Source organism: Grammomys surdaster, unplaced genomic scaffold (genome assembly GCF_004785775.1).
Source record: "Grammomys surdaster isolate TR1022 unplaced genomic scaffold, NIH_TR_1.0 186, whole genome shotgun sequence".
NCBI classification, from domain to species: Eukaryota; Metazoa; Chordata; class Mammalia; order Rodentia; family Muridae; genus Grammomys; species Grammomys surdaster.
The window spans coordinates 1,101,900-1,127,916 of record NW_021604631.1 but is presented as its reverse complement, the minus strand read 5'-3'; the positions used below and the strand labels follow the sequence as shown (position 1 = coordinate 1,127,916).

General features: G+C 39.1%; 1 protein-coding gene across 1 annotated transcript in view; it reads right to left on the bottom strand.

Moving 5' to 3' along the window:
- Positions 1–26,017, bottom strand: part of Exoc4 (exocyst complex component 4) — a 689,148-nt gene that overhangs the window by 204,311 nt on the left and 458,820 nt on the right. The window contains exon 11 of the mRNA XM_028768362.1: positions 16,903–17,122. Coding sequence (XP_028624195.1) covers positions 16,903–17,122 — 220 coding nt within the window. The remainder of the gene's footprint in view (positions 1–16,902; positions 17,123–26,017) is intronic.

Here is a 26,017-nt window from a genome sequence, read left to right as displayed (position 1 = left end):
TTAGTTTCAGATAATATTATATATTATATACTTATGAAAGTAAATGACTTGTCTAATGTATATGCTTTAGGTCACAATACTGCCTGTCTCGTCTATTGTATTTCCACTATAGAAGAAGTCTGCCAGTGACTCTAAGTCCAGGTTGTAAAACAAAGAAGAAAAGGATCAAAATAGCCGCCCTCCCCCCCCATTCTTTTTGCTATTGCTTGAAGCATCTGCATTTGCTAAGCGGCTGTAGAGAAATTGATTGTTTCTTCACAGCCACGAGATCTGCTTTGGTTAATACTCATGAGGTAAATCTAGTCAATAGCTTCACAAGCCAATTAGCTTATCTTCCATCCAGATTTAACTAGTTGAGAAAAAAATAAAAATAGTTTAAGTCAGTCACTTGTAATGATTTTTAAGAAACAATCAGATTTTCCACAGAAAAGTAGGTGTTATAAACATATAACTAATCATTTAAATAATGTAAATGCATTTAAAGCAAGTACACAGGCTTTATATTCACACATACAAGATTTAAAAACAGCAACACAGGAACTGATTAAGAAAATTCTCAACAACTAAAAATGGTTTTATAAATTACAACTTGCAAATTTTGTTCATGAAAAATAAAATCTTTAGCTTATTTACATGCTACATATCAAATCTTCTGGTATCTTCTGCTAATGACTTTCTTGTCTGGCTGGTAAGGATGACTTTCCTGTGCTCATTTAGCCCCCTGCCGTCACTGTCACTCAAATTGCCTAGGTCCTTTCAAAATGGTAGGCATAGGATACTATGTGTTTGTCATACATACAAAACTTTGCAACACAAAAATCAAATGTCAATGCATGTAATGTTTTTTTGTTTAAACCGTTAACATGGGATCTCAGGATAATGTATAACAAAACTGGGTTGGGGAGGGGGGTAACTTGATACCAGAAAACCAACAGTCACTGCCTCAGAGGAGCAGTCGAAGGTTCACATCAATAGTGATGGGTCACATCAGAAGATCTGAGATGTCTAAAACCAAACAATTCTCATGAAGTCATGGGAAATAACAAACAAGCATACTTTGTAGGACAGTCTACAGGATACCTCACCATCCCCACATGAAACAGCTGCACAGCTTCTGTGCATTTACTTTAAATAAACGTAGCAACTAGACACTTGTACATCACTGTTTACTGCAGCACCAATCACAACAGTTAAGTAATGGAACAAAGTAGGTGCCCAAGCAGAGAAACGGACTTATAAAGTGCGGTATATATGCCCAAAGGAATATTTCCAGCCACAAAGATGAATGACATTGGTGGGGAAATGGCTACAACTGGAGATAATCACATTAGAGTGACTTAACCCAGTCTCAGAAAGCCAAACATTGCATGTATTCTCTCACGTGCAGCTCCTAGATATTATATAGTATATGTAATCATGTATGCACATATAACATGAAATAAATGTCCAAGGGGGGAAAGGACACTATCAGAGGGACAAGAAAAGACCGAGAAAGGAGGTTTCAGGAGGAACACACTTAGAGTACTAATATATACTACATAAAAATTGAAAAAAAAATGATAAAGAGAAATAAAACATCAAAAAATAAAAATTAAACTGCCATGGCTATTAAAAGGGGAATAGCAAGAAGCCTCAGAAGACCTGCATTGTCCTTACACGTTTTCTGTGAGAAAAATGCCAGAAAGAAAATTTATTTTAAAACATAATGGTGGCCCTCATATGGTCCTTTTGGCTGGGGCAGACTCCTAGCTGGTTTGCTCCCTTGAAGACACCATATCCTGAGCCATCCTAGAGGAACCACTGCACTCATAGCAGTAGGATTTCAGGATCTCAGAGGCAGCCTGATTCCCAGTTCTTCCACCCAGGAGCTCAGGATCACAGGATCACAGACACATCTGGACTCTGAGGAATTCTGACACAAGCAAGATAACTAAAAAGAAAGGCTTCAGTTAGAGACAGTGAGTGGAGGTAGCACTAGAGTTAACCAGATGGTGAAAGGCAAGCACAAGAACATAAGCAACAGAAACCAAGGTTACCTGGCATCATCTGAGACCAGTTCTCTGACCATAGCAAGTCCTGGACACCCCATCATACTGGAAAAGCAGGATTCAGACTTAAAATCACTTTTCATGATGATAACAGAGGACTTTAAGAAGGACATGAATAACTCCCTTAAAGAAATACAGGAGAACGCAGGTAAACAAGTAGATGCGTTTAAAGAGGAAACACAAAAAATCCCTTAAAGGCTTGCAAGAAAATACAACCAAAATAGTGAAGGAATTAAACAAAACCATCCAGGATATAAAAATGGAAGTAGAAACAATAAAGAAATCTTGAAGGGAGACTACCCTGGAGATAAAAAACCTAGGAAAGAGATCAGGAGTCATAGATGCAAGTATCACCAACAGAATACAAGAGATAGAAGAGAGAATCTCATGTGCAGAAGATACCATGGAAAACATTGACATAACTGTCAAAGAAAATGCAAAATGCAAAAAGCTCCTAACCCAAAACATCTATGAAATCCAGGGCACAATGAGAAGACCAAACCCAAGGATAATAGGTATAGATGAGAGTGAAGATTCCCAACTTAAAGGGCCAGTAAACATCTTCAACAAAATTATAGAGGAAAACTTTCCTAACCTAAAGAAAGAGATGCCCATGAACATACAAGAAATCTACAGAACTCCAAATGAATTGGACTAGAAAAGACATTCCTCCCGTCACATAATAATCAAAACATCAAATGCACAAAGCAAAGAAAAATATTAAAAGCAGTAAGGGGAAAAGGTCAAGTAACATATAAAGGTAGACCTATCAGAATTACACCAGACTTCTCACCAGAGACTATAAAAGCCAGAAGATCCTGGACTGATACCATAAAGAACACAAATGTGAGCACAGACTACTATACACTGCCAAACTCTCAATCACTATAGATGCAGAAACCAAGAAATTCCAGGACAGAACCAAATTTGTACAATATCTTTTACAAATCCAGCCCTACAAAGGATAATAGATGAAAAACTCCAACACAAGGAGGGAAACTACAACCTAGAAAAAGCAAGAAAGTAATCTTCCAACAACCCCAAAAGAAGATAGCTACACAAACATAATTCCATCTCTAATACAAAAATAACAAGAAGCAACAACCATTTTTCCTAAATATCTCTTAACATCAATGGACTCAATTCCCCAATAAAAAGACATAGACTAACAGACTGGATACATAAACAGGACCTAGAATTTTGCTGCATGCAGGAAACACACCTCAGTGACAAAGACACACTACGTCAGAGTAAAAGGCTGGAAAACAATTTTACAAGCAAATGGTCCCAAGAAACAAGCTGGAGTAGCCATTCTAATATTGAATAAAATCGACTTTCAACCAAAAGTTATCAAAACAAGATAAGGAAGGACACATTATACTCATCAATGGAAAAAAACTACCAAGATGAACTCTGAATTTTGAACATCTATGCTCCAAATGCAAGGGCACCCACATACATAAAAGAAACTTTACTGAAGCTCAAAGCACACACTGCACCTCACACAATAACAGTGAAGGATTTCAACACCCTATTCTCTGCAATGGACAGATCATGGAAACAGAAATTAAACAGAGGCCCAGTGAAACTAACAGAAGTTATGAACCAAATGGATTTAACAAATATCTATAGAACATTTCATCCTAAAACAAAAGAATATCTTTTTCTCAGCACCTCATGGTACCTTCTCCAAAATAGACCATATAATTGTGACCAATATAATTGTCACAGATACAAAAAGATTGAAATAATCCCTTGCATCCTATCAGATCACCATGGACTAAGGCTGGTCTCCAATAATAACAAAAACTATAGAAAGCCCACATAAACGTGGAAACTGAACAACACTCTAGTCAATGATAACTTGGTCAAGGAAGAAATAAAGAAAGAAATTAAAGACTTTTTAGAATTTAGTGGAAACAAAGGCTCGTCATAACAAAACTTATGAGACACAATGAAAGCAGTGCTAAGAGGAAAACTCATAGCTCTAAGTGCTTAAAACAAGAAACTGGAGAGAGCACACACTAGCAACTTGACAGCACACCTGAAAGCTCTAGAACAAGAAGAAGCAAACACACCCAAGAGATGTAGACAGCAGGAAATAATCAAACTCAGGGCTGAAATCAACCAAGTAGAAATAAAAAGAACTATGCAAAGTATCAACAAAACCAGGAGCTGGTTCTTTGAAAAAATCAACAAGATAGATAAACCCTTAGCCAGACTAACCAGAGGGCACAGAGACAGTATCCAAATTAATAATAATAAAATCAGAACTGAAAAGAGAGACATAACAACAGAAACTGAGGAAATTCAAAAAAAAATCATCAGATCCTACTACAAAGGCCTATACTCAACAAAACTGGAAAATCAGGATGAAATGGACAATTTTCTAGAGAGATAACAGGTACCAAAGTTAAATCAGGAGCAGATAAACCATCTAAACAGTCTCATAACCTTTAAAGAAATAGTAGCAGTCATTAAAAGTCTCCCCACCAAAAAAAGCCCAGGCCAGATCATTTTAGTGCAGAATTCTATCAGACCTTCAAGGGAGACCTAAGAACAATTTTCTTCAAACTATTTGACAGAATAGAAACAGAAAGAACACTACCCAATTCGTTCTGTGAAGCTCAATCACACTCATACCCAAACCTCACAAAGACTCAACAAAGAAAGAGAACTTCAGATCAATTTCCCTTATGAATATCGATGCAAAAATACTCAATAGGATAAAACGGCAACCAACAGACTGGGATCTTTACCAATCCTATATCTAATAGAGGGCCAATATCCAATATATACAAAGATCTTTACCAATCCTATATCTAATAGAGGGCCAATATCCAATATATACAAAGAACTCAAGAAATTAAGATTCCAGACAACCAAATAATCCTATTAAAAATGGAGTACAGAGCTAAACAAAGAATTCTCAACTGAGGAAACTCGAATGTCTGAGAAGCACCGAAAGAAACGTTCAACATGCTTAGTCATCAGGGAAATGCAAATCAAAACAATCCTAAGATTCTACCTCACACCAGTCAGAATGGCTAAGATCAAAAATTCAGGTGATAGCAGATGCTGGCGAGGATTCGGAGAAAAAGGGAACACACCTCCATTGTTGGTGGGATTGCAAGCTGGTGCAACGACTCTGGAAATCAGTCTGACGGTTCCTCAGAAAATTGGACATAGCATTATCTGAGGACCCAGCTATACCACTGCTGGGCATATACCCAGAAGATGCTTCAACATATAACAAGAACACATGCTCCACTATGTTCATAGCAGCCTTATTTATAATAGCCAGAGAATCTGGAAAGAACCCAGATGTCCTTCAACAGAGGAAGGGATACAGAAAATGTGGTACATTTGCACAATGAAGTATTACTCAGCTATTAAAAACAAGGAATTCATGAAGTTCTTAGGCAAATGGATGGAACTAGAAAATATCATCCTGAGTGAGGTAACCCAATCACAAAAGAACACACATGGTATGCACTCACTGATAGGTGGATATTAGCCCAAAAGCTCACAATACCCAAGATACAACTCACAGACCACATGAAGCTCAAGAAGAAGAAAGACCAAAGTGTGGGTGCTTCAGTTCCTCTTAGAAGGAGTAACAAAATACTCATGGGAGCAAATATGGAAACAAAGTGTAGGACAGAAACTGAAGGAGGGGCCATCCAGAGACTGTTCCACCTGGGTATCCATCCCCTGTGCAGTCACCAAAGGCAGACACGGATGTGGATTCCAGAAAGTGCATGCTGACAGGAGCCTAATATAGCTGTCTCCTTAGAGGTCGGCCATAGCTTGACATATACAGAGGCGGATGCTCACAGCTAACCATTGAACTGACCATCAGTTTCCCAATGGAGGAGTTAGAGAGAAGACTTAAGGAGCTGAAAGAGTTTGTGGCTCCATGGGGAGAGCAACAATACCAACCAACCAGAGCTCCCAGGGTCTAAACCAGGAGCCTGGGAGCACATAGGGAGGGACCCATGGCTCCAGCTGTATATGTAGCGGAGGATGGCTATGTTGGGCATAGGTGGGAGAAGGGGTCCTTGATCCCATAAAGGCTGGATGCCCCAGTGTGGGGGAATTCGAGGGCAGGGAGGTGAGAGTGGGTAGAAACAGGAGGAGGAGGGATGGGATTGGGGGTTTCTGGGTAGGTGGGAGGAATGGGGAAAGGGGATAACATCTGAAATTAAAATATCCAATAAATAAAAAAAAAACATAATGGTGTTTTCCTTGACAAATGTGAGTTTGCTTTTGTACACTTTTTGACAACACTACTGGCAATTCCATTTATTGATTTAGTGTCAACCTACTATGTGATAAAAATTTCTACTGGTTTATGGCAAAATTTGAAAGGGTGAAAGAAAAGGGAAACTTTTGTTGGAAAGTGGAAAGAAATTAGCAGAAGGTCCAGCCCTTACTCTGTTCAGGCTGTTTGCTCCGGTATACCTTTGGAAGCCATGGACACACAGCAAACAAAGTCACCAAAGCATTTCTGCAAGTACCTGATAGGCAGCCTTGACCTTGAAATAGCCAAGAGGACAACCAATTCAGAAATGCTTTATGGAATAAAGGGGGAAGCAATTAAGCTCCTGTAGCTGAAATCAGGCAAAGAGAAGTGCTGTGTGCAGCCATGGAGCAGAGGTAGAGAAAGGCTCATTTAAGTGCAGTTATCTGAATTTGAATTTGTATGTATTTGCAAGTGAATACCCATGGTATTCTGGTCTCTACAGATAGGACCATCCATCATGGGAATAGCTGTAACCATGAGGGGTAAAAGAAGATAGAGATGGGGAAGAAAAAGAAAGAGAAACCAAATAGAAGCTGAGATGGATTTTTCTTCTCAAAAGACTCTATTTCTAATATTCACAGTCTAAAAGGGACACAATGACACAGATAACCTGTTAATGAGCTAGCTGTGGGTTGTCTTTTCGCTAGGGCAGGATTTCCAACTGACAGGGCTTGTGTGACTCTAAAAAGAATGAATGAGAAATTGAATAAGAAATGTACAGCTTAATCTTACAGCAAATATGGATGTGCTCTGGCTGATGGCTGCTCCTGTGGACAGAGGTGATGATGAGCTCTGGCCTGATGAGGCCTTTGTGGCAAAGGAATGAAAACCTGACAGAGACTTGAGTGTAATATATATTCCAGGAAATCTGTTTGTTGAGTTTGTTTAGCCAATTATGACAATCCATCAGAGGAGTGACCTCAAACACCAAGCCTGGGTTCACCAATCTCAGATAGTTTTGAGGCCCTGCTTAGTGCTTTAGTCTAGAGGAAACAAAACATTCACAGGAGACAGTCTACTGTTCAGGACAGTGTGTCTATGTCAGCTCCCTACATCAGCTGCCTCTGTGATGCCAGGTCTCTGACTTTTATGATATCTGTAGCCGACATGTCACAGCCTTCTTCAAAGGGCTTGTCCTGGAGGTTCTGCATTCCCTAAAACCTTCCATGCTTCCCTGTCCAAATCAACAGGAAACTGGTCCACATAAGGCCCAAGATGCCTCCAAGGGTGCTGTGTCTGTCTAACCTTGTTTCTCATTCTCCTTCCAGTTTTGCACTCAGTCAGTTTGTCCTTTCAGATCACTGAATCTTGTGTCTCTTTTTCAGGACACTTTCTCCTCTGTCTTCTCCATATGTATACGTCCAACAACACTACAGGATCCTTTTTACCCAATGTCTCTCTTGATTCTTTTTTTTTAAAGATTTATTTTATCTATATGAATACACTGTAGTTGTCTTCAGACACACCAGAAGAGGGCATCGGATGCCATTATAGATGGTTGTGAGCCACCATGTGGTTGCTGGGAATTGAATTCAGGGCCTCTGGCAGAGCAGTCAGTGCTCCTAATTGCTGAGCCATCTCTCCAATCCATCTCTCTTGATTCTTAAGGCCCCTCTATTCACTCTGTAAGTGCCAGGCTTCTGGACCGTCACGACTGGTACTCCCTATCCATTTTGTCCCATGACACTCAGAAGTGAGACCATAAGTTTCACATAGTGCAAGGATTTAATAAATATTGCCATTTAGTTTCAATAGTCTTTTAACACAGGGGAATTACTAGGCTGAATCTTGTCATGCTTGTCACAGGCAATGGACCAGATTTCTCCAGCCCATAGTAGATGCCCACACCAATATTAAATGCAGACAAGTTGAGAAGGGACCTTGAAAAGCACGAAGAAAACCAGCTACTTTCCTTGAACGGTTCATCTTTAAAGGGCCATTTAACTTTCAAGCTGAGATAGTTTTGCTTCTCTTTACTTTCTCACTAGAATGTCTGTAAGTCAGAGTGGCAACATACAGACAGGGCAAAAATTACTTAGGATAAGAAACTCGAAAATTCCCTAAGTACAGCAGTTCTCTGTTTCTCCTCATCTGGCTGCTACCAGTAATCTTGCCAGATCAGCAATTCCCTCCTAAGAATGATAACTATCATTTGCTTGGGCTGTTGAGCCAGCCTTTCTCTCTTCCTAGTTTCTTTTTCTCAGATGCTCTTCCCCTTCTCTAACATTTAAGGAAAAGAAATAAATCTGAAGATGCCTTTGTTAGCACATAAAGTCAAATATATTTCAGGCAAAGGCAGTCTTCTAAAGACCTGAGTGACAGAGTGTTAATGTAGCTTCGTCCCTGTCAGCAGATTTGTCATAAGTCATTACCCTCTCCTCTGCTTATCCACCAAAGAGTGTGCTGAGGGAAGATCAGAATGGACAGCAGACACTCAGTGTTTCAAAATATTTATCTCAAATGTGGCCTGATGTATGGAACAGTCTAGGTGACAAACTAAGCTGGCCATCAGCAAACCCACCATTACATGATAGAAAGTAAATCCAGACTCCCAGCTTAGAGCCCAAGGCTTATCCCTACACTGATGTCATTTTCAGACAGCCCTGCACTCAGCAAGCAAAGCTGGTAAACAGTGTCACTAGCTGTAATTGCTTCCCATTCAGACACCCTCATGACAAAACCTGCTAGCTTTTTGTTTTGACTTTTATTTTTAAATGAGCCTATAACCTATGAGACTAGTCTCCTAAAACAAAAAATTGAAATAATTAAGGATCCCTATAAAATACATATAAGGATAACTTTTTTTTTGCAAGAGCCAAAAGGAAAAAACCACTAATATTTATTTCTAGCCTCTTTGTATTGCTATCTATACTCTATAGAAGTTAGTTTAAATATAGCTATTTTTTTCTTTTCATTTTGCAGGAAGATTTTTGAAGAAGACCCATTAACCAAAAACTTCACAAAAACAAAAAACCAAGTAAGAATGATTTCTTTTATCCTTCAGAGATAGACCAAACCTTTAAGACATTTATAAACACTGAAGTTGCTCATACAGTGGGTGTGGTCTGCCTGAGTACAAAACCATTTCTCACTCATGCCACAGCCTTCTGAATTAATGCTGATGAAAACAAGATCCTTTATCATATAATATTCATAAAGGGCATACCTTCAAATTAATATGAACTGGTGAATTTCATGTTTCATGACAATATTTAAAGGAACCTTTTAGACTATGCTTCAAAGAGAGAAACTATGCCCTCACACATGGTGGCATCCACATATTCCCGGTTTTAATGTCCTGTGAGTAGCACCATGTCAACAGTGAGGCGTGGAGCTGCATTTCTAGAAGAGCTGAAGGGAACTTAGAATGCACAGGTTCACTTAGGCTATAAAACCAATACGGGTGAGCGATAATGGTAGAATTTTGGCTGGGGAGAATGTGGATGTGGAGGGGACATGATTTTAGCTTTTAGGTACTAAAAATGTTTTCATAAATTATTCAAAAATAGTTTATTAGTTATCAAGTTCTCATGTTGATGGTTTAATAATGTACGAAACAGCACTGGAAATGCTAGTGACATGTCTGAATGGAAATGCCCCCAGCTGGTAGTGGTGTTCTATGAGGTTAATGCAACCTTACTGACATGGAGCCCTGCTGGTAGACACAAGGATGCAGGGGCAAGCTTTGAGGGTGAGGGCAGGCCCTGCATCTAGTCTTCTTGTTTCCTGAATTCCAACACTATGTGGGTAGCAGCCTCTTTCTGCCTTCCTCACCACAATGGACTCTCAGGTCATGAGCTAAAATATGTCCTTCTCACCTCAACTTCTTCTTTCAGGTGTTTAGTAAGAGAGATGAGAAAAGCAACTAGCACAACAAATGAGGCTTTTCCTTTAATAGAGACTATTTCTACAGGAACTGTCAAGGCACCAGTCCTTGATGCTTATCAGAATGAAGGGATTATGTAAGTGAAGCAATAACCGCTGTTGCAAAATGTCTCAGTATGTGGAGACTTCCTCAAGCCCTGTTGGACACATCATATCCATGACACTTCCCTCCTTGTCTAATTTAGGAGCTTGGGCCGTGTCCTTCTGTAGATGAGGGGAGGGAACCCCAGGCAGGTGTTCACTGGAACTCTTTCTCATTAGTGACACCAGACTCATGCATTTCATGCTTTCACCACTTTACCACAAGGAAACTTTATAACAATTACTTTCAAAGATAGTTCTGAAGAATCAACAGAAATGATATAGAAATTAAAAAGGATCTAAGCCAACAATAGGGGTAACAGTATACAAAAAGCACAACTGGATTAAAAATGAAACGAGAACACAAGTCTCCATTAGTAAGAAAAGGTTTGAATTGCTCAGGTAAGTATGCATTTCTTTAGGTATAGATGCACACACCAAAGAATGAGATTGCATTCCAAAATGCTTTGTTTTTTAAACGTAGAGTTTTTTTTTTTTTTTAATTACAGTGAGGACATTAGAACCATCTCTAAGAGCTTGGGGGTGGGGGCACCAATTGATCAGGTCTCTGTTCAACTTAATGATTTTCATGATGACTTCCAGCAGACCTTAAATGGAACTAATCTATTTACGCTAATAAAGCTGCATCTCTTCTGTACCAGACAGTGGAACAGTAGAATGGCAACACTGCTGTGATCAATGCCACTCACAGGCAACACTCTTCATAGTAACATAACCTCATCTGACGAAGACAATATGCTGTTGCTGGTATCCATACATCCCTGGGAAAACACAAAAGATTACTGGCAGTGCTTTGCTCTATCTGGGAAGATAAGTTTTGGCATCAGTGTAATTATCTCCAGCACATAATCATACTGAAAGCAGCTGTATCCACCATGGCTTGACTGGGATTCCTGCAATCACTCACCTATCAATAACTTTCACTTGTAGCCCTGTTGACTCCTACGATTCAGACTGTGCTGGGCATTTGCTTTAACAGCAATACTTCCACACTGATTCCCATAGCTAGATAGAGGAGTGAGTCATGTGCCCACCAGCCCACATCTCCATGGAACTTCAGAATGTGACCTAACTTGGACACAGGTTCTTTGAAGATGAAATTAAAACTTGTGATAGAAATATACAAGATTAGAATGGCCTTAAGTCTACTGAAAGTGTCCTTGTGGTGGCCAGACAAATGACAGAGGCAGGGAAAGGTTACACTAAGGAGGCAGAAACCAGAGTTATGTTTCTCGAGCAAGAACAGCAATATCTTCCAGACAGGGTTCCCTCTAGAGCCTTGGAAGACTTGCAGATTCTGATACCTGTAACAGTGACAGAGTAAACTTTTTAAGGTTTTCAAATATTTATTTGTTTGTCTGTTTGTTTAGTGTGTGTGTGCACACATATGTATACTACAGTGCTTGTACAGAGGCCTAAGGACAACTTGCAGGAGTCACTTCTCTCCCTTGGGTTCTAGAGATTGAACTCTGGTTATCAGTCTTGGTAGCAAATACTCTTACTTACCTAGCCATCTTGCTGTCCCCACAGCATAGGCTTCTTTTGTTTTAAGCCATTGTGTTCACCTGCTTTTGCAGCCCTGGAGACAAATGCATTGACTCTCAGAGTCATGAGCACCACATGCTGTACTGATCTCCAGCCCTCAGAGGGGCTGCAGGAACAGCACATGGTGGAGCTACAGCAGCTGCTCTTGCTTGCTGTCAGACTAGGGTATAGGGGCACTAGCAAAGTGTGTGCTGAGAGTGAATGCAGGTTGGTGGGGAGAGGAAAGCAGCCTGAAGATCCAGGGGGAGCTGGCAGGATGCAGAAGAGAAGCGGCAGAGTCAGAAAGCCAAGGAAGTGAGAGCTAAAAAGCAGTCAGGAACTGACTTAGAGTGCTCGGTGCTGAGACCAGTCACATGTGGTATGAGGAAGGAGGTGGAGTATGTTCTACAGTCATTATCCCACTTAGGCATTATCATGGTCCTAGGCCAAAAAATTATAATTTCTATTTTCTAGAAAAGAAATAGGTATCGAGAGGCTAAATAATTTGGTCACAGTAAAGAAGCTATTAAGTGATACGGCTGGAATTCATTTGTATGTAATTCCAAAGCTTATGTATAAAGCTTGGTTCCCAATATAAAGCTGAGCACTCTATTACAGACCTGTCTTGAGTAATGCCTCAGCAATAACCAGGTTCTCCCTCTCAGAGAAATCACCGATTATAAGCAGCAACAATCTTCAGAGAAGTGGTGCTGATTCTGGCTGAATCTGGGCTTCTTGCAGGGAGTCCCTCACTCCTGGCCAACTGATGGAGTGTGGGCAGTGGTGATTTAGGAAGCTTCCTGGGTGACTTTAATGGGTCATGTTCATGAGAATCACTGCTCTAAGCCAGCAGGTGGGAGTGGGAAGTGTGGCTGGCTGAGGAGGAGGTGAGAGTTTGCTGTTTGCAGGCAGACTGTAGCTATTTTACTTTTCAGAAGTGACTCTGGCAAATGCTGGGGCAGTGAGCAAATTGTAATATGCTTTGAATGTTTCAAGACAGCTTAGAGTGTTACTCACACAACTTATGTTTGTTCCTCCAGTGATAGGGAATTGGAGCCTGAGCCTGAGCCTGAGCTGAGAAGCTGCTTCTGTCTCATATTGCCCATCCTGAGCCAGAAGACATGGGCTCCTGTCTTGGGAAAGCACTCTGTAAAATTCTGAATGTGCTAGACTAGGAAACAGTTTTTGTCACTGTGGTAAATAGTGTTTTCCTTGTAATGTCTGGGTCAGCAGAAAACATTGTTAAGGATATTTCCTTAATGTGACTATGGCTGCTCACAGCAAAGCCAAGTACACATAGCATTAGGTCTGGAAACTCCGTACCCCTAAGGCTGAGCGTGGTGACACTGAAAGATGCTTCTGCAACCTTACATCATATTGAAATCATGTGCAGGGCTACTTCAGCCCTGGTATAAAGTTTGGAAGTCTGGTTCTCCCAAGTTTCCAGGTGAGCTGCACTCGTCTAGGGTACTGCTTTTCAAACACAAATACAGACACCCAGATGGTGACATCATACTAGTGCAGGTTAAGTCAGAGGTCTGATGGCTACAGAGAGCTCTTTAGCTAGCAATAAAGGTAAAGCTAGAGTAGTGGGGTGGGAGAGGAGACTTTCTGTGGATCACTGATCCTATGACTGCCTTCCCAGTCAGCAGTTTCACAGGTAAGGAATAAAAACATGGGATACTGCTACTGTCAGTTAAAAAACAAACAAGCAAACATGAAAGAATATCTACATTAGCAAACAACAATACATAAGAGAACTAAAACTGAACCAGAGTTCAGTCTCTTTCCTCATGTCTATTCCATGGAATGGGAATCTCTGGACTACCTCAATGTCTACCTCAAATAAATGAGGCCAAAATTCCATGTCTAGAATTATGATCACGAAGCTTCAAAACTATACATCCATAATATGGCTTAGGACAAGTGAGGAAGTTTTCTTAAGAGAACTTTTTAGTTTAACTCCAATCAACAGCCCTAGCATTGCAAGAGTTGAGGCCATTTTTTTGCAGGAAAAGTAGAGCCAACCTCTTAGAAGTCCTTACATTGGAACATCAGAGGTAAAAGAACTATGACATCCTAATTTAGCAATGTGTTGGTTTTGAAACTCAAGATTAGGGATTTTGTATGAATGACATATGTCTTTGCAGTAAGGAAAGCATCATTTATACCCACCCATTCACTCCTCCATTTATTAAATACTGAATATGAGGACTAGCAGATGACCTGGGTTTGATCTTCATGGCCCACATGGTGGAAGGAGAGAAGCTTCCTTTGTTAAGCTTTGTTAAGTTGTCCTCTGATCTCCACACATGCACCAAAGCCTGTGTGTCTACCACATGTGCAAATATCATTTTTATAAATATCATTAAATATTCTAGTTATTCTAAGTCTATTCCGGAACCAGAAATTTCAGAGAGAACCAATGGTAACAAGTATCCAAGCTCTTGTCTGCTGTAAATGCTTTAGGGCTAAGGCAGATGGTCCTTTCCTTCACTCTCTGGGAGGCAGTATGGGACAGTAAAGGATTTGGAGCAATGTTCCTCTAACTATAGCAACAGCCCAGTATCCCCACAATCTGTTGGGAATATATGCTTTTATGAGATACAATAAAAATGAGTTACTAGAAAAAGAAATTCAAGACCTAGAAATATATACGACATAAGTTCTAATTTATTAGATTCCCAGACAATGTCAAAGTGCTAAGAATGATTAAAGTGTCTAAATGCTCATTCTCAAACCTGTGTCTGATGGCAAAGAGGTAGGTAGTTTGCAGACAACCATAATCCTCAGACTATGATTTGTAAACTGTTGTAGCACACAGGGCTCAGGACTAGACTTCCTGGGTGGGAACCAATCTTCCCTTTGCTAGCCAGAAGACTCTGTGTAGGTAATTTAAGTCCACTATTTTCAGTTTCTTTATCATAAGATCATCTAAGAAGTTCCTGCCATACAATCAAAGCATATATGAGCCAGTGCACAGAAAGCACTTAGTAGAGGGTCTGGCTTCTAGTCAACACTGCTAATGTGCTAGCAGCAATGAAGAGCTATATTACTTTTGTCACGACTTCTCTTCCTGCTGGGCTATGCCATCGGAGGGCCATATCTAGCACAGCATTTCACCCACAAAATGGAGCTTGCTAGTTTATTTCCTACTGACTCCCTTTCTTTCCTCCATGGAATCTACCATGGAAAGTAAAGTTGCCAATGCCAGCGCATGTCAGCACCTCAGATGTGTCTCCTCATGACATGATGTCTGGGCTGCTGAGATGCCATGTTGGAGGAGCAAAGACAGACCTATGTTTCTCCTCCCAGGGACCCCATGCAGTTCTCCTCCCAGGGACCCCATGCAGCTCTCCTCTCAGGACCCCATGCAGTTCTCCTCCCAGGGACCCCATGCAGTTCTCCTCCCAGGGACCCCATGCAGTTCTCCTCCCAGGAGAGCATGCATTTCACTTGCTCATGCTCAACCCATTTGGTAAGCTGGCCATAGTAGTACAATCCATAAGGGTTGGCCTCAGCATACATGGGGAAGAGGGAAGGAAGAATTGGGACAAGGGGCCTGGATAGGTAGTAGTTTGAAAAAAAACTTCCAGTGACATGAGACATTCATTAAGATTCAGGTCTTATCAGTGGCAATCTAGAAGGGAGAGTGAACAGTGGACACACAGCTGTGACACCCCATCTCCGCACTCATCACCAATAGCATGTCTAACATGACAGACAGTACACACTAACAACTAGCCTTATGATGTTTCTAGTTCATCTCTTCCTTATCACAGAATTGATTATAACTAGACAACCCTTGAGAAAGTTCTAGCATGCCTCCTATCTCTAATGCACAGACTTTACCTAGCTGGGTAGCACAGCCAAAGAGATGACTGAAGCAAGTGTGACCCCTCCATGTAGATAGCTCTGCTGAAGAGCTCGAACCTTCCCTACCCTGAGCTCCGCATATGGTGTAATTTATGGAACAATGTGTTTGTTCTCTGTTCTTTTCTTGAGACTGAGTCTCACTATGTAACCCCTGGCTGGTCTGAAACTCACTGTGTAGACCAGGCTGGCCTCAAAATCACAAATTCACCTGCCTCTGCTGGAATCAATGGTGTGAGTTACCACAGTGTTCTTTTTGAAGGAAGATTAATGAAACTGTCAAAATATATCCACAACTCAAACTCATATTTGCTATCATTTTCTATTTATTATCATTCCATAACCTGAATGTGTATAAAATATATACCACAGGCCTATGAAACAAAAATATCTATTGTGAGATAACTTTTATGGCCAGTTACCATATCTTCAAGTAAAATATTCAGTATTAACAAAATCATTACTTGAATAAATGATCTGAATTTTAATACCAGATTATTGGTTTAAATTTTCTGAGCTAGTCTAGTTATTTACATGAACTACCTAAAAAAGTGGTTCAGAGAATCAACTTCCTGCTGGTAACTGAGGTTACAAAGGCTACCTAATTTCCTGCCTGCTTATCTGTCCTACTCTGGGATGCATTTACCAGTGGAAAAACAACTCTTTCAAGGACAAATTCCAGACAAATAGTAAAGAGTTGTCTGGATGTCAATGAGACGCAGAATCATCCATAGTGAAACTTTTTTTTTTTAATTCCCTCATGATCTTAGGAATTTCCATTATCCAAACTATATCAGACCTAAATTAACCTAGTGTCTATTTAAGTTATTTCTTCTTGTTTTGTCCCTGTTAGATATAGAACCAGATGGTAATTCTTCCTCTTTTCTTAAGTTATGACTCTTGCCAATCATAAATGGTAATTAAAGAGCAGTAATTTTGGGTCTGGAGAAGATAGTTCAATGATTAAGAACATTGCCTGGTCTTCTAGAGCACCTGGGTTTGATTCTCAACACCCATTTCATAAGGCTTACAACCATTTGTCTCAGGAGATCCAATATCCTGTTCTGGCCTCTACAGGCAAAAGGCACACAACTGATACACAGAAGTACACACATGCAAAATACATTTTAAACAAGTAGAAAAAGAGCAGGTTCTCCTTACTACCTGTAGAAGAGGCCTCTGCACTCCCAGAACCTTCATGGTGTCTGCATTAGCTAGGATCTTCAAGGGGTCTGAGGTTTTAGTGACGCCTTCAATCTCCTTGTTGATCTCAGCCAAGACCTGATTAAGGAAGATGTTCTTGATATACACGGTGAGAAACTCTCGAAGAGGACACTGTTTGGCAGGGCCAAGTCCCAGGGCATGCTCAATCTCCTGAATAAATCTGGAAGACAAACAGAGAAAAAAAGGTGCTTAAATAGATCAGAAAAACATAAATATGACACCGTACACACCAGTATCCGTGGGCTCAGGCTGTTTCCATGGAGACAGAAAGGTCATCATTGCATCTTAATACAAGTTTCAATTTTTTTAAAGATAAGCTATTTTACTAATTAAATTAAAGAGAATAGAACAGAAAAGCATGACTTCTATGCAGGATACAGCAAAATACTTTGATTAATTCTCAGAAGAAATAAGACTATAGGAGTCAAAGGAAAAGTATGATGAGCAGAAAACAAAATTATAGGACAAATTAAAGGGCAGACTCACAAATAGTGCACATTTCTCATTGAAATTGCTTTATGTATAGTTTGTGAGACATGAGTCTCTCTCATTTACGATGATCCTGAGTTTACAGGCTAAGACAGGGAAAGAATAGGAGCTGGAAGACAAAGGAGAATTTCAACCTTATTAATAATGTTTTATTTCTTTTATTCAAAAATTTATGGCATATATACCAGGATGTTAACAGTTGTTCTTAACTCACAGATGAATATCTATTATTGTTTTCAATTTTCTGTAGAGGTAGTCATGCTTTCAATGGTTTATTATCTATAAATTTACTATATATGTAGTATGTAAATTTACTTTATATAGTTCAATTAAGTAATATCAGCCTCCAACAACATAGCTTAGACCTTATAGAATCACAGTATAGTTAAAATCATCCCTTTAGTATAACTACATAAAACTATGATGTTATCCCATCAGAATTCTGCGTATAAATAGCTGTTGTGCACTGTGGTCAGTAAACAATCACTTCATTCCAATCTATTGCGAATGGCCATTGTGCACTGTCTATTCAGTTCATATACAATCAAGTATGTGGTTATATTGATTGTCTTGTCACCTAGTAAAAAGGCCATATGGCATTTTATAAAAAGCGGATAGCCAAAATTATTGACTAATACAGATAAAATACAGGAACAAAACTAAATGAGATGATACCAGAAGTGAAAATAGAACTGAATAATAAATAAATAAATAAATAAATAAATAAATAATGTTATAGAAGAAATACATGACCATACAATTTTGCCACTGCTGTTTCAGAAACACATGTAACCAAAATAAAATTTCTCAATATAAACACAGATGATGGTTGTGATAGGAAAGAGGGCCAAGGATAAAGAGGGATGATTCACCAGACAGAGCAAGTAAAGCTGGGAACTCCTGAAGGTATTTTATAGCAAAGGGAAAAAGAAGGATAAAATGCTCACAATTGACTAAAATGTAGAAACACATAAGTTTGCTAACCACAGAACAGATACACATGCAGATTCACAAAGTACACAATGCAAAGCCAGAAGCACCATTCAAGTACATTTTGATATTTTAAAATCACTTCAAGCATATTTCCAAGGTTCCAGCTACTGAGCATATTTTTAGATCATAATTTCTTTGCTTTTCATTTCCACATATGTTTACAAGTAACAGTAAGAGTTTTTAATGTTTAGACAGAACTTTCTAGAAAACACAAACTAATTAAGAATAGCTTGCATTGTTTCCTTACGTGGTCATTTTTACATTCTACAATGTTATGCAAAGCAAAGCAAGGGCTGCTTGTAATGTTTGTTCAGAAAAGAGGAGGAAAAAAATCAAGACAAAAACGGAGCATATAACTGAGAAAATATGTTTTCAACTTATATCACAAATGCTGTCTCGGAACAACATGAAAGACCCAAAGACCTTAGAAGAATAGTAGTCAGAGGAGGAGGAGAGCCTTTAGAACGAAAGAAAGCAATGTTCATTAAACAGGAAGAACGCCGACTTCATAATAAAACAATTACAAGGTATTACAGCATTCTGACTTTTGAACCTATGTGATAGGTCACATTCCAAAGCTTTGAAATCATCAATGTTGGTGCGAGTGTGGGGAAGGAGGTGTCTTCCACCGGCACTGATGCAAGGGAAGGCAGCTCAGAGTGCATGGAGCGTGTTGCAACATTATTCAAAACCACACATGGATTTCCTTTCCACCCAGAAACACCACTCCCGGGAAATAGTTCCAAAAGCTAAAGACAAGAAATAACCTTAAGTTGATCAATTAGGTGAAAATTAAGGAACCGTGGTACAGCATACACGGGAAAGTTGTGTACCTGTCGCTGCTCTCCAAATGAAAAAGCTTTGAATACATGGATATGAAAAGTTCCCAGGTCACAAGATGAAGCTAAAAAAAGACAGTAAAGATTAATGTGTATTTAATAGTACATAAGAACTTCATGAGAACTATATGTTCTCATTGTATACTTTATCATGAGTATAAAAAAAACCCAACAGGTATCTCAAGGAGATGGGATGAATTGAAGTCTTGCAAGTGGGAATGAAAATTTTCAATAGTTACTTTAAAAAACTGTTTATTACAAACTGAAGGGTTAGCTAACTAGATTAAAATTAAATTAGAAAAATTTTAAATTGCCTACATATATCACAGATTAAACTGAGCAAATTACTTTCTAATTAGACCATATTTAAAGTTTAATTCCTTAAGTTTTGTTGCTAAAGCTGTAACTGACTCAATAAATGAACTCACTACAGATAATCTTGCTATTGCATTGACCTTGTACCTCCCCGGCCCCATGCTGTGCCTCCGCCCGCCTCTGTGTATGTGTAAGCACATGCACGATGCTAGAGAGTAAAGGGTGGTGATTATTTCAGGTTATTACAATGAAAATAGTGACACAGTGAATTCCAGAAAACAATGAGAAGTTGAAACAAGACTGATTTCAACAGAGACAAGAAAGAGAAAACCTGGTGAATCTTTAAAGAGATGGTGAGTAGGAGGAGGCCAGGAAAATGAGAGACAAAACCCGGTAGATACAGCCATTAAGTTTAAGACATCCAAATTCCATATAGCCACTGAATGTTTCTGACTCCATGGAACTTGCAGAGGTGCCCTACCAAGGACATTCTGGTCCTTGTGGGCCAGAGAGAACTGTTGCTGTTTATCTATCTGCTAAGAGAAAGATGAGAAAGACTCCTTTCATTAGGATCCCATTTGTTTCCAGTAGAAGGACTAGAAGAAGTTTTCTTAACAGAAGTACTTATATTTTCTTTTCAAAATCTTTACCAACTGTACAAACTTTTTACTAGTCAGGCTGTTCTCGGAGTAAGAGAAATCTTAAATTATCCACATTTTCTTTCGCTCATGATGTATTTGTCTTTGATGTCCTTAAAACATGAGATGGCTACAAGCAGCACTGGTAGAGGGCCCCCATCACTTTCAGTGAGCCACCTCTCTTAATACAAACTCCTCATTTCCTACAGCATATACATCCATCTCCAAAGGCACCTCCAGGTTGATGTTGCCATTTTTTACTTGAGGGAGTCCATTCAACATGTTTCCAAATCTGCTTTGAGAGCTTTGAGGGATCTCAGCAGAAAGTGTGAAACATGGGAGAATTAAAAATTAAGGCTGTTCTCAGACTTTCCTTCAGAAAATGGAAAGCATGGTAGTTATCAGAGTCAGGATGGTGCTGGGGATACATGATTCAAAGGATACCAAGTTCAGTTAGAGCCGAGAACAAAACCCAGGAGATGTACTGTACAGATGGAGACAAATGTTAACGCTTGGTATATGTGGAAAGCATACAATAAGACTTTGTTTACCACAAAGTAAACATGTGAAGGGTAATCCTATATGTTTAGTTTGTATTAGATATTCTATTTCATGTTATATATGCCTTAATATGCACACTTTTTAAGCATTAAAATATGCAAATACATGGGTGTCCTGTGCTTGTTTTGGCAAGAATGACAGAGAGAAAGACTGTTCCTACGTGCAGCAAGTGCTGGGTAAGTGTGGGTGCTGCTCTGTTAGGAGGTAGTGCTCCCAGTGTGTGAGAGGATGGAGATTTCTGCACGACACATTGATAATTAAATTAAGACTCTGAATCCTTCAGAAACCAACCAACCAACAAACACAGGACAGGATGACCAAAACCTCCGTGTGGCCTGAAGTGAAGTATTAAGTGCTTCTCTCATGCCTACATGTGCACAGAGCAGACTCTTGGGAGAAATATACTGAACAAGACATAGAGCAAAGACACATAACTTTTATCTCACACGACAGTTCTTGAAACTGGGATGGAATCTGCCTGACAAACAGTGCCTTCCAGCCAAGAGTTCAGATTAGACTTTAGATCAGAAGTTCCAACGAACAGTTAAAAAGGAGTAAAGTTCATCCCTTATTCCCACCATTCCAGTGTAAATGAGTTCCTCTTTGTGAAAGAGCATTCAGTAAGTCTGTCAGCTGTCACTCTGCCTTCCTTCTGGGCAATATGGCTGTTCATACTACCTTCTCCACCCCTTTCACAGAATAGCATAAACATCATTAAGGAACATTAGTCCAGGTTTTATTATAGATAACCCCACACTGAACATCTTCATTCTGCTTCTGGTGAGCGATTCCAACAAGTACAAATATTTTAAGTAGCTCCTGATATTTTTTGTGGACAACTTAGTATTTTATTTCCTATTCCCCTGTCTGAAATCCCCACAATGTTGTCTGGTTTTTAGTTTGTTTGTTTGTTTTTGCTACCAATAAGCATTTTTAAAATGGTCTGTTGAACATGAGGCAAGAGGTAGAAGAGAATCATGAAAGAGTCCAACCTTCCTATCAAGACTCCTCATTAGCTTTATGGGAGTAAAAAAAAAATACATTGAATATTTGATAGTGTCAAGAAAGTCCCATTAGGAATGAAAATTCTTCACTTCAGAATTAAGGTAGAACACAGATGGAACCCTGTGAAAGGGGTGTTATCTAATCTCCAGAAGTGCTGTCACAAGGGGATTTCCCAGACCTTCTAATGATGAGCATGCAAACACAAACTACAGGTGCATCTGTGCTCGGGAAAGGAGACAATGAGAATCAAAGGGAAGGATCTGCATAATACTGTGTGTGGAGTATCTAATTATAGGATTTTGAAAACTGTTCTTCAAATAAGCCTCCTCAACCAAAGGTTGTAAAACAGAAAAAAAAATCATAAAGCAAAGGATGAACGGACATGACTAGTTTTCACTGCAAGTTTAAAACATGGATCTTCTTCCCTAAATTTAGTATTGACAGTTGTGTATTTGTAAATATTAAACTGGATATTCTTGTTTCATATTATTATTGAAGGGAGGCTTTAAAAGTCTGTGCATACATGATACCTGTATTTTTTCAAATCTGTTGTTTTCTTGCAGTAAGTTATTTTTTCTCTGTAATACAGAAATGAACACCCCGCTGCCTACATTTCACCCAATGTTTTAAATATTTTTTATCTTGATGTGGTTCCTATCTAAGAAATTTATAGACTAATTACAGTTTCATTCAGTCATCCCAAGCTCCTTGCTCTGCCTAGCCTCCTTATGACATATCCTATGTTATTGCAAAGCATCATTTTTGCTTTCATTTCTACAAAAATATTGGGCCTGGCACCAGCTAGACATACTATCAAATATATAACACCTGCACGTACTGTAGATATGCAACCCTTATTTATCAGAGAGAAAATAGCTGTTTGAAGTAGACTTTTATTAGGACAAAGTCTAGTAAAAATCCCTACTATGCTTGATTTGTATGGAAAAAGATATCAACCTAAAGCCCAAATAGAGTCAAAGACTCTACTCCCAGACATGAGCTCATCCTTGTACAAGGAGCTGACAGCACTTACGTAGACAGGTGGGACACTGGAATCTAATCCAACTAAGGCCATGAGAAATGCCAGAAACAACTTGGTCTGCAAACTAAGAAACAACACGGCACATGTTTCATATATACTTGATATTTCTCACATTAACATTTAAGGAAGAGCAAACTGGAAGATTATTTGGGCAAAGGAGTGAAGAAGCCTCAGCAGAAATGATGTGAGATATAGTCAACTTACTTGTATTATCTGAGTCAAAAAAGATCGTTTAGGAATGATTTACAAGGGACTCATTCAGAAAAAGCAGCAACAGGCATATTTAAGACCATAAATCAGTGGAACATGAAAACTGAAGAAAAATCCATAAAGGTTAATGTACATTGGAGCACATTTACCTCTTAATTCATAGGAGTGAGCCATTGGCACATAGGGGAGAGACTGTCCCTCAATAGTCTGTAAATGCTCATACCGAGTCTAACTACAATCTGTGCCTTTTGTATATAGATTTTCTAGGGGAAATGTACAAAATAAGCTCTTCACTGCACAGCCCAACTTCGTTCTCCGCTCATGCCCCTAGGAGAGAATTTGCTTCACTAATGAAATCAGAAGGGGTTTGGGTGCTCTTATTTGTAATGAGTGAGATTCATGCCTGGGCCTTAAGGAGAAACGAGGTAACAATCATTAAGTAACGAGAGAAGAGTATTACCTATGAAATTTGGACTCTGCAGGCTTACAAACAAATTTAACTTTCAAAAGTCTTGCCATGAGTGTATTGCAAATGAGTTGAGACTACGTTTAAGTGCTCCCTCCAGACTCAAAAGCACTTTAGGAGAAGTGAGTAAGCCTCTTTAAAATGACAGCTGTTAAAACTTTTAAGCATATAATTTAGAAATTGAAATGAAACTTAAACTCTAACCTTAATATAAAACAATCTTTCTTTAACCCCTTAAGATGCAAATAAATAAGTCAATAATATGGACTACTGAACCAAGCTCAAAGGCAAGATAATAATCTTTCTATTCTGATAGGGTTGAATTCTGTTTTATTGCTTCAACTTACTTTACTTAGGTTAAATACATTCTCATGTTATTATATAAAGAACAAAGCTGTCAAAAATTTCCAAGAAGAATTTAGCAGAAGCAGCTTACCACGTGGCCTGGCAATGTGAGTTCAGCATATTTAATGCACTCTTCTGGTGCTGGAGATCAGTGGCCTTCAGACACTAATACAAAATGCAGAGGAACATGGCCAACATTGTACCTGCTCTTATATCACTATTACTAACTGTTTACAGCCACAGGGCTCTACCATATCTTTCTCAAAGAGCTTCATAAGGATTCTTCAATATGAATGCCAAAGGCACTCTAAGAGGACTGCACTATTGTGCCCATTTTCACAGGATGGCACTGAGATACCACACAGAGGCAATGCTGTGTGTAATCACTGGGCTTTGTGTCACATGGGCCTTTAGATGCTGCAGAATAGAACACTTCTTTAAGTTCCAGTTGGAAGCAGAAAGGATGGCATTACACATTAAGATGCTTTCTCAAGATCAAATAGCTGGTAAGTAATAAGGCGAAATTTTGACCTTGGACAGCATGGCTCCAGAGACCACGCTGGACTTAAGCCTGTTGTAACACACTCTTCTAATTCTCAGATAGTCAGCTCTAGGGTCAAGATACTTGAGGTGGGCTATCCAAAGACACAGGTTCACACTGAGGTCTAAAGTATGTGATAATGAGTAGACAGAAAAGATTATATGATCCAGATAAGAATATTTGAATAAATCCAAAACAAAAATTTACCTTAAAATATCATAAATCTTATCTTCATTTTAAACTGCTGGTCCCTGACCTGCATTCCCAATAACCTGCTAGGTACTTTCAACTGGATCTCCTCCTGATAATCAAATTATGTCTCACCTAGAAGAACTCTTTACTGCTGAGTTCCCATTGTTTTTACAGTTCTCTTCTATGATTTCCATATTTATACCATTATTATCACAATCACCCTGGGTCAAGCTTGAAAATCATCTATCACTTTCTCCTAACTTTGCTATTTATGAAATAAACTTCCAGATTTAGAAACATTGTGTATAATGTTCGCATATGGTCATTTGCTCACCACTTTACTTATCTGGGTAACATATATATCAAGTGTGTATCTTATGGTGCTAAAGCAAACACAGTGAACACTATATCCCCCTGACACTCGGGGTACAGAACCCTCACTCTACCAGTTACAACTTCCTGGAAAGGGGACAATCCATATTCACTGTAGGTACTATGGTACTTAGTAGGTGTATATGTGTCTCCAGTGTATAATTTGCAAAAAAGTAAACCTAGTGCTTTTTCTCATGATGTCCATGTAGTATTCTCACGGCTCCCTGAATCTTCTAAGTTGTCACTTTTTTTTCCCACTGCTGCCTTTGGGTAAGGACTGATTCCAAGTGTAGAATGTCCCCTGACCTCCGAGTTACTTGTCTTCGGTGGTAAAGTAACTACTTTCGTTCATTACTTCACAGTACTCCTCATTTTTCTACCTGTTTTTTTTCCTCTCACAATCAAGCTCCTTCAGAGAAGAAACTATGTTTTATATACCTGTGAATCATGTCTGAAGCATCCAGATTAATTAACTAGTACACTGTTAATAAGTGCTCCAATAAATAATAGCATTGAATTATTATTATAGCTTAGTTAGTCTTGGGCATTAAGGGCTATGACTTTTGAAAGTGGTCACTATGCATGGGTTATGTTCTGTTGTATAGATAAAAATGGTTGGAGAAACAAGAAGATAAGACAACTGAGGTGGTGCAAGAAATATAGGAACACGTAAAATAGATGATGCATGCATTGTGTTAAATGTATCAAAACGAGGCATTTAAAGACAAATTATCAGCATCTTAAAACTGAGCCTTAGCCGGGCAGTGGTGGCGCATGCCTTTAATCCCAGGACTTGGGAAGCAGAGACAGGCGGATTTCTGAGTTCGAGGCCAGCCTGGTCTACAGAGTGAGTTCCAGGACAGCCAGGGCTATACAGAGAAACCCTGTCTCGAAAAACCAAAAACCAAAAACCAAAAAAACCAAAAACCAAAAACCAAAAACCAAAAACCAAAAACCAAAAACCAAAAACCAAAAACCAAAAACCAAAAACCAAAAACCAAAAACCAAACCAAACCAAACCAAAAACCAAACCAAAAACCAAACCAA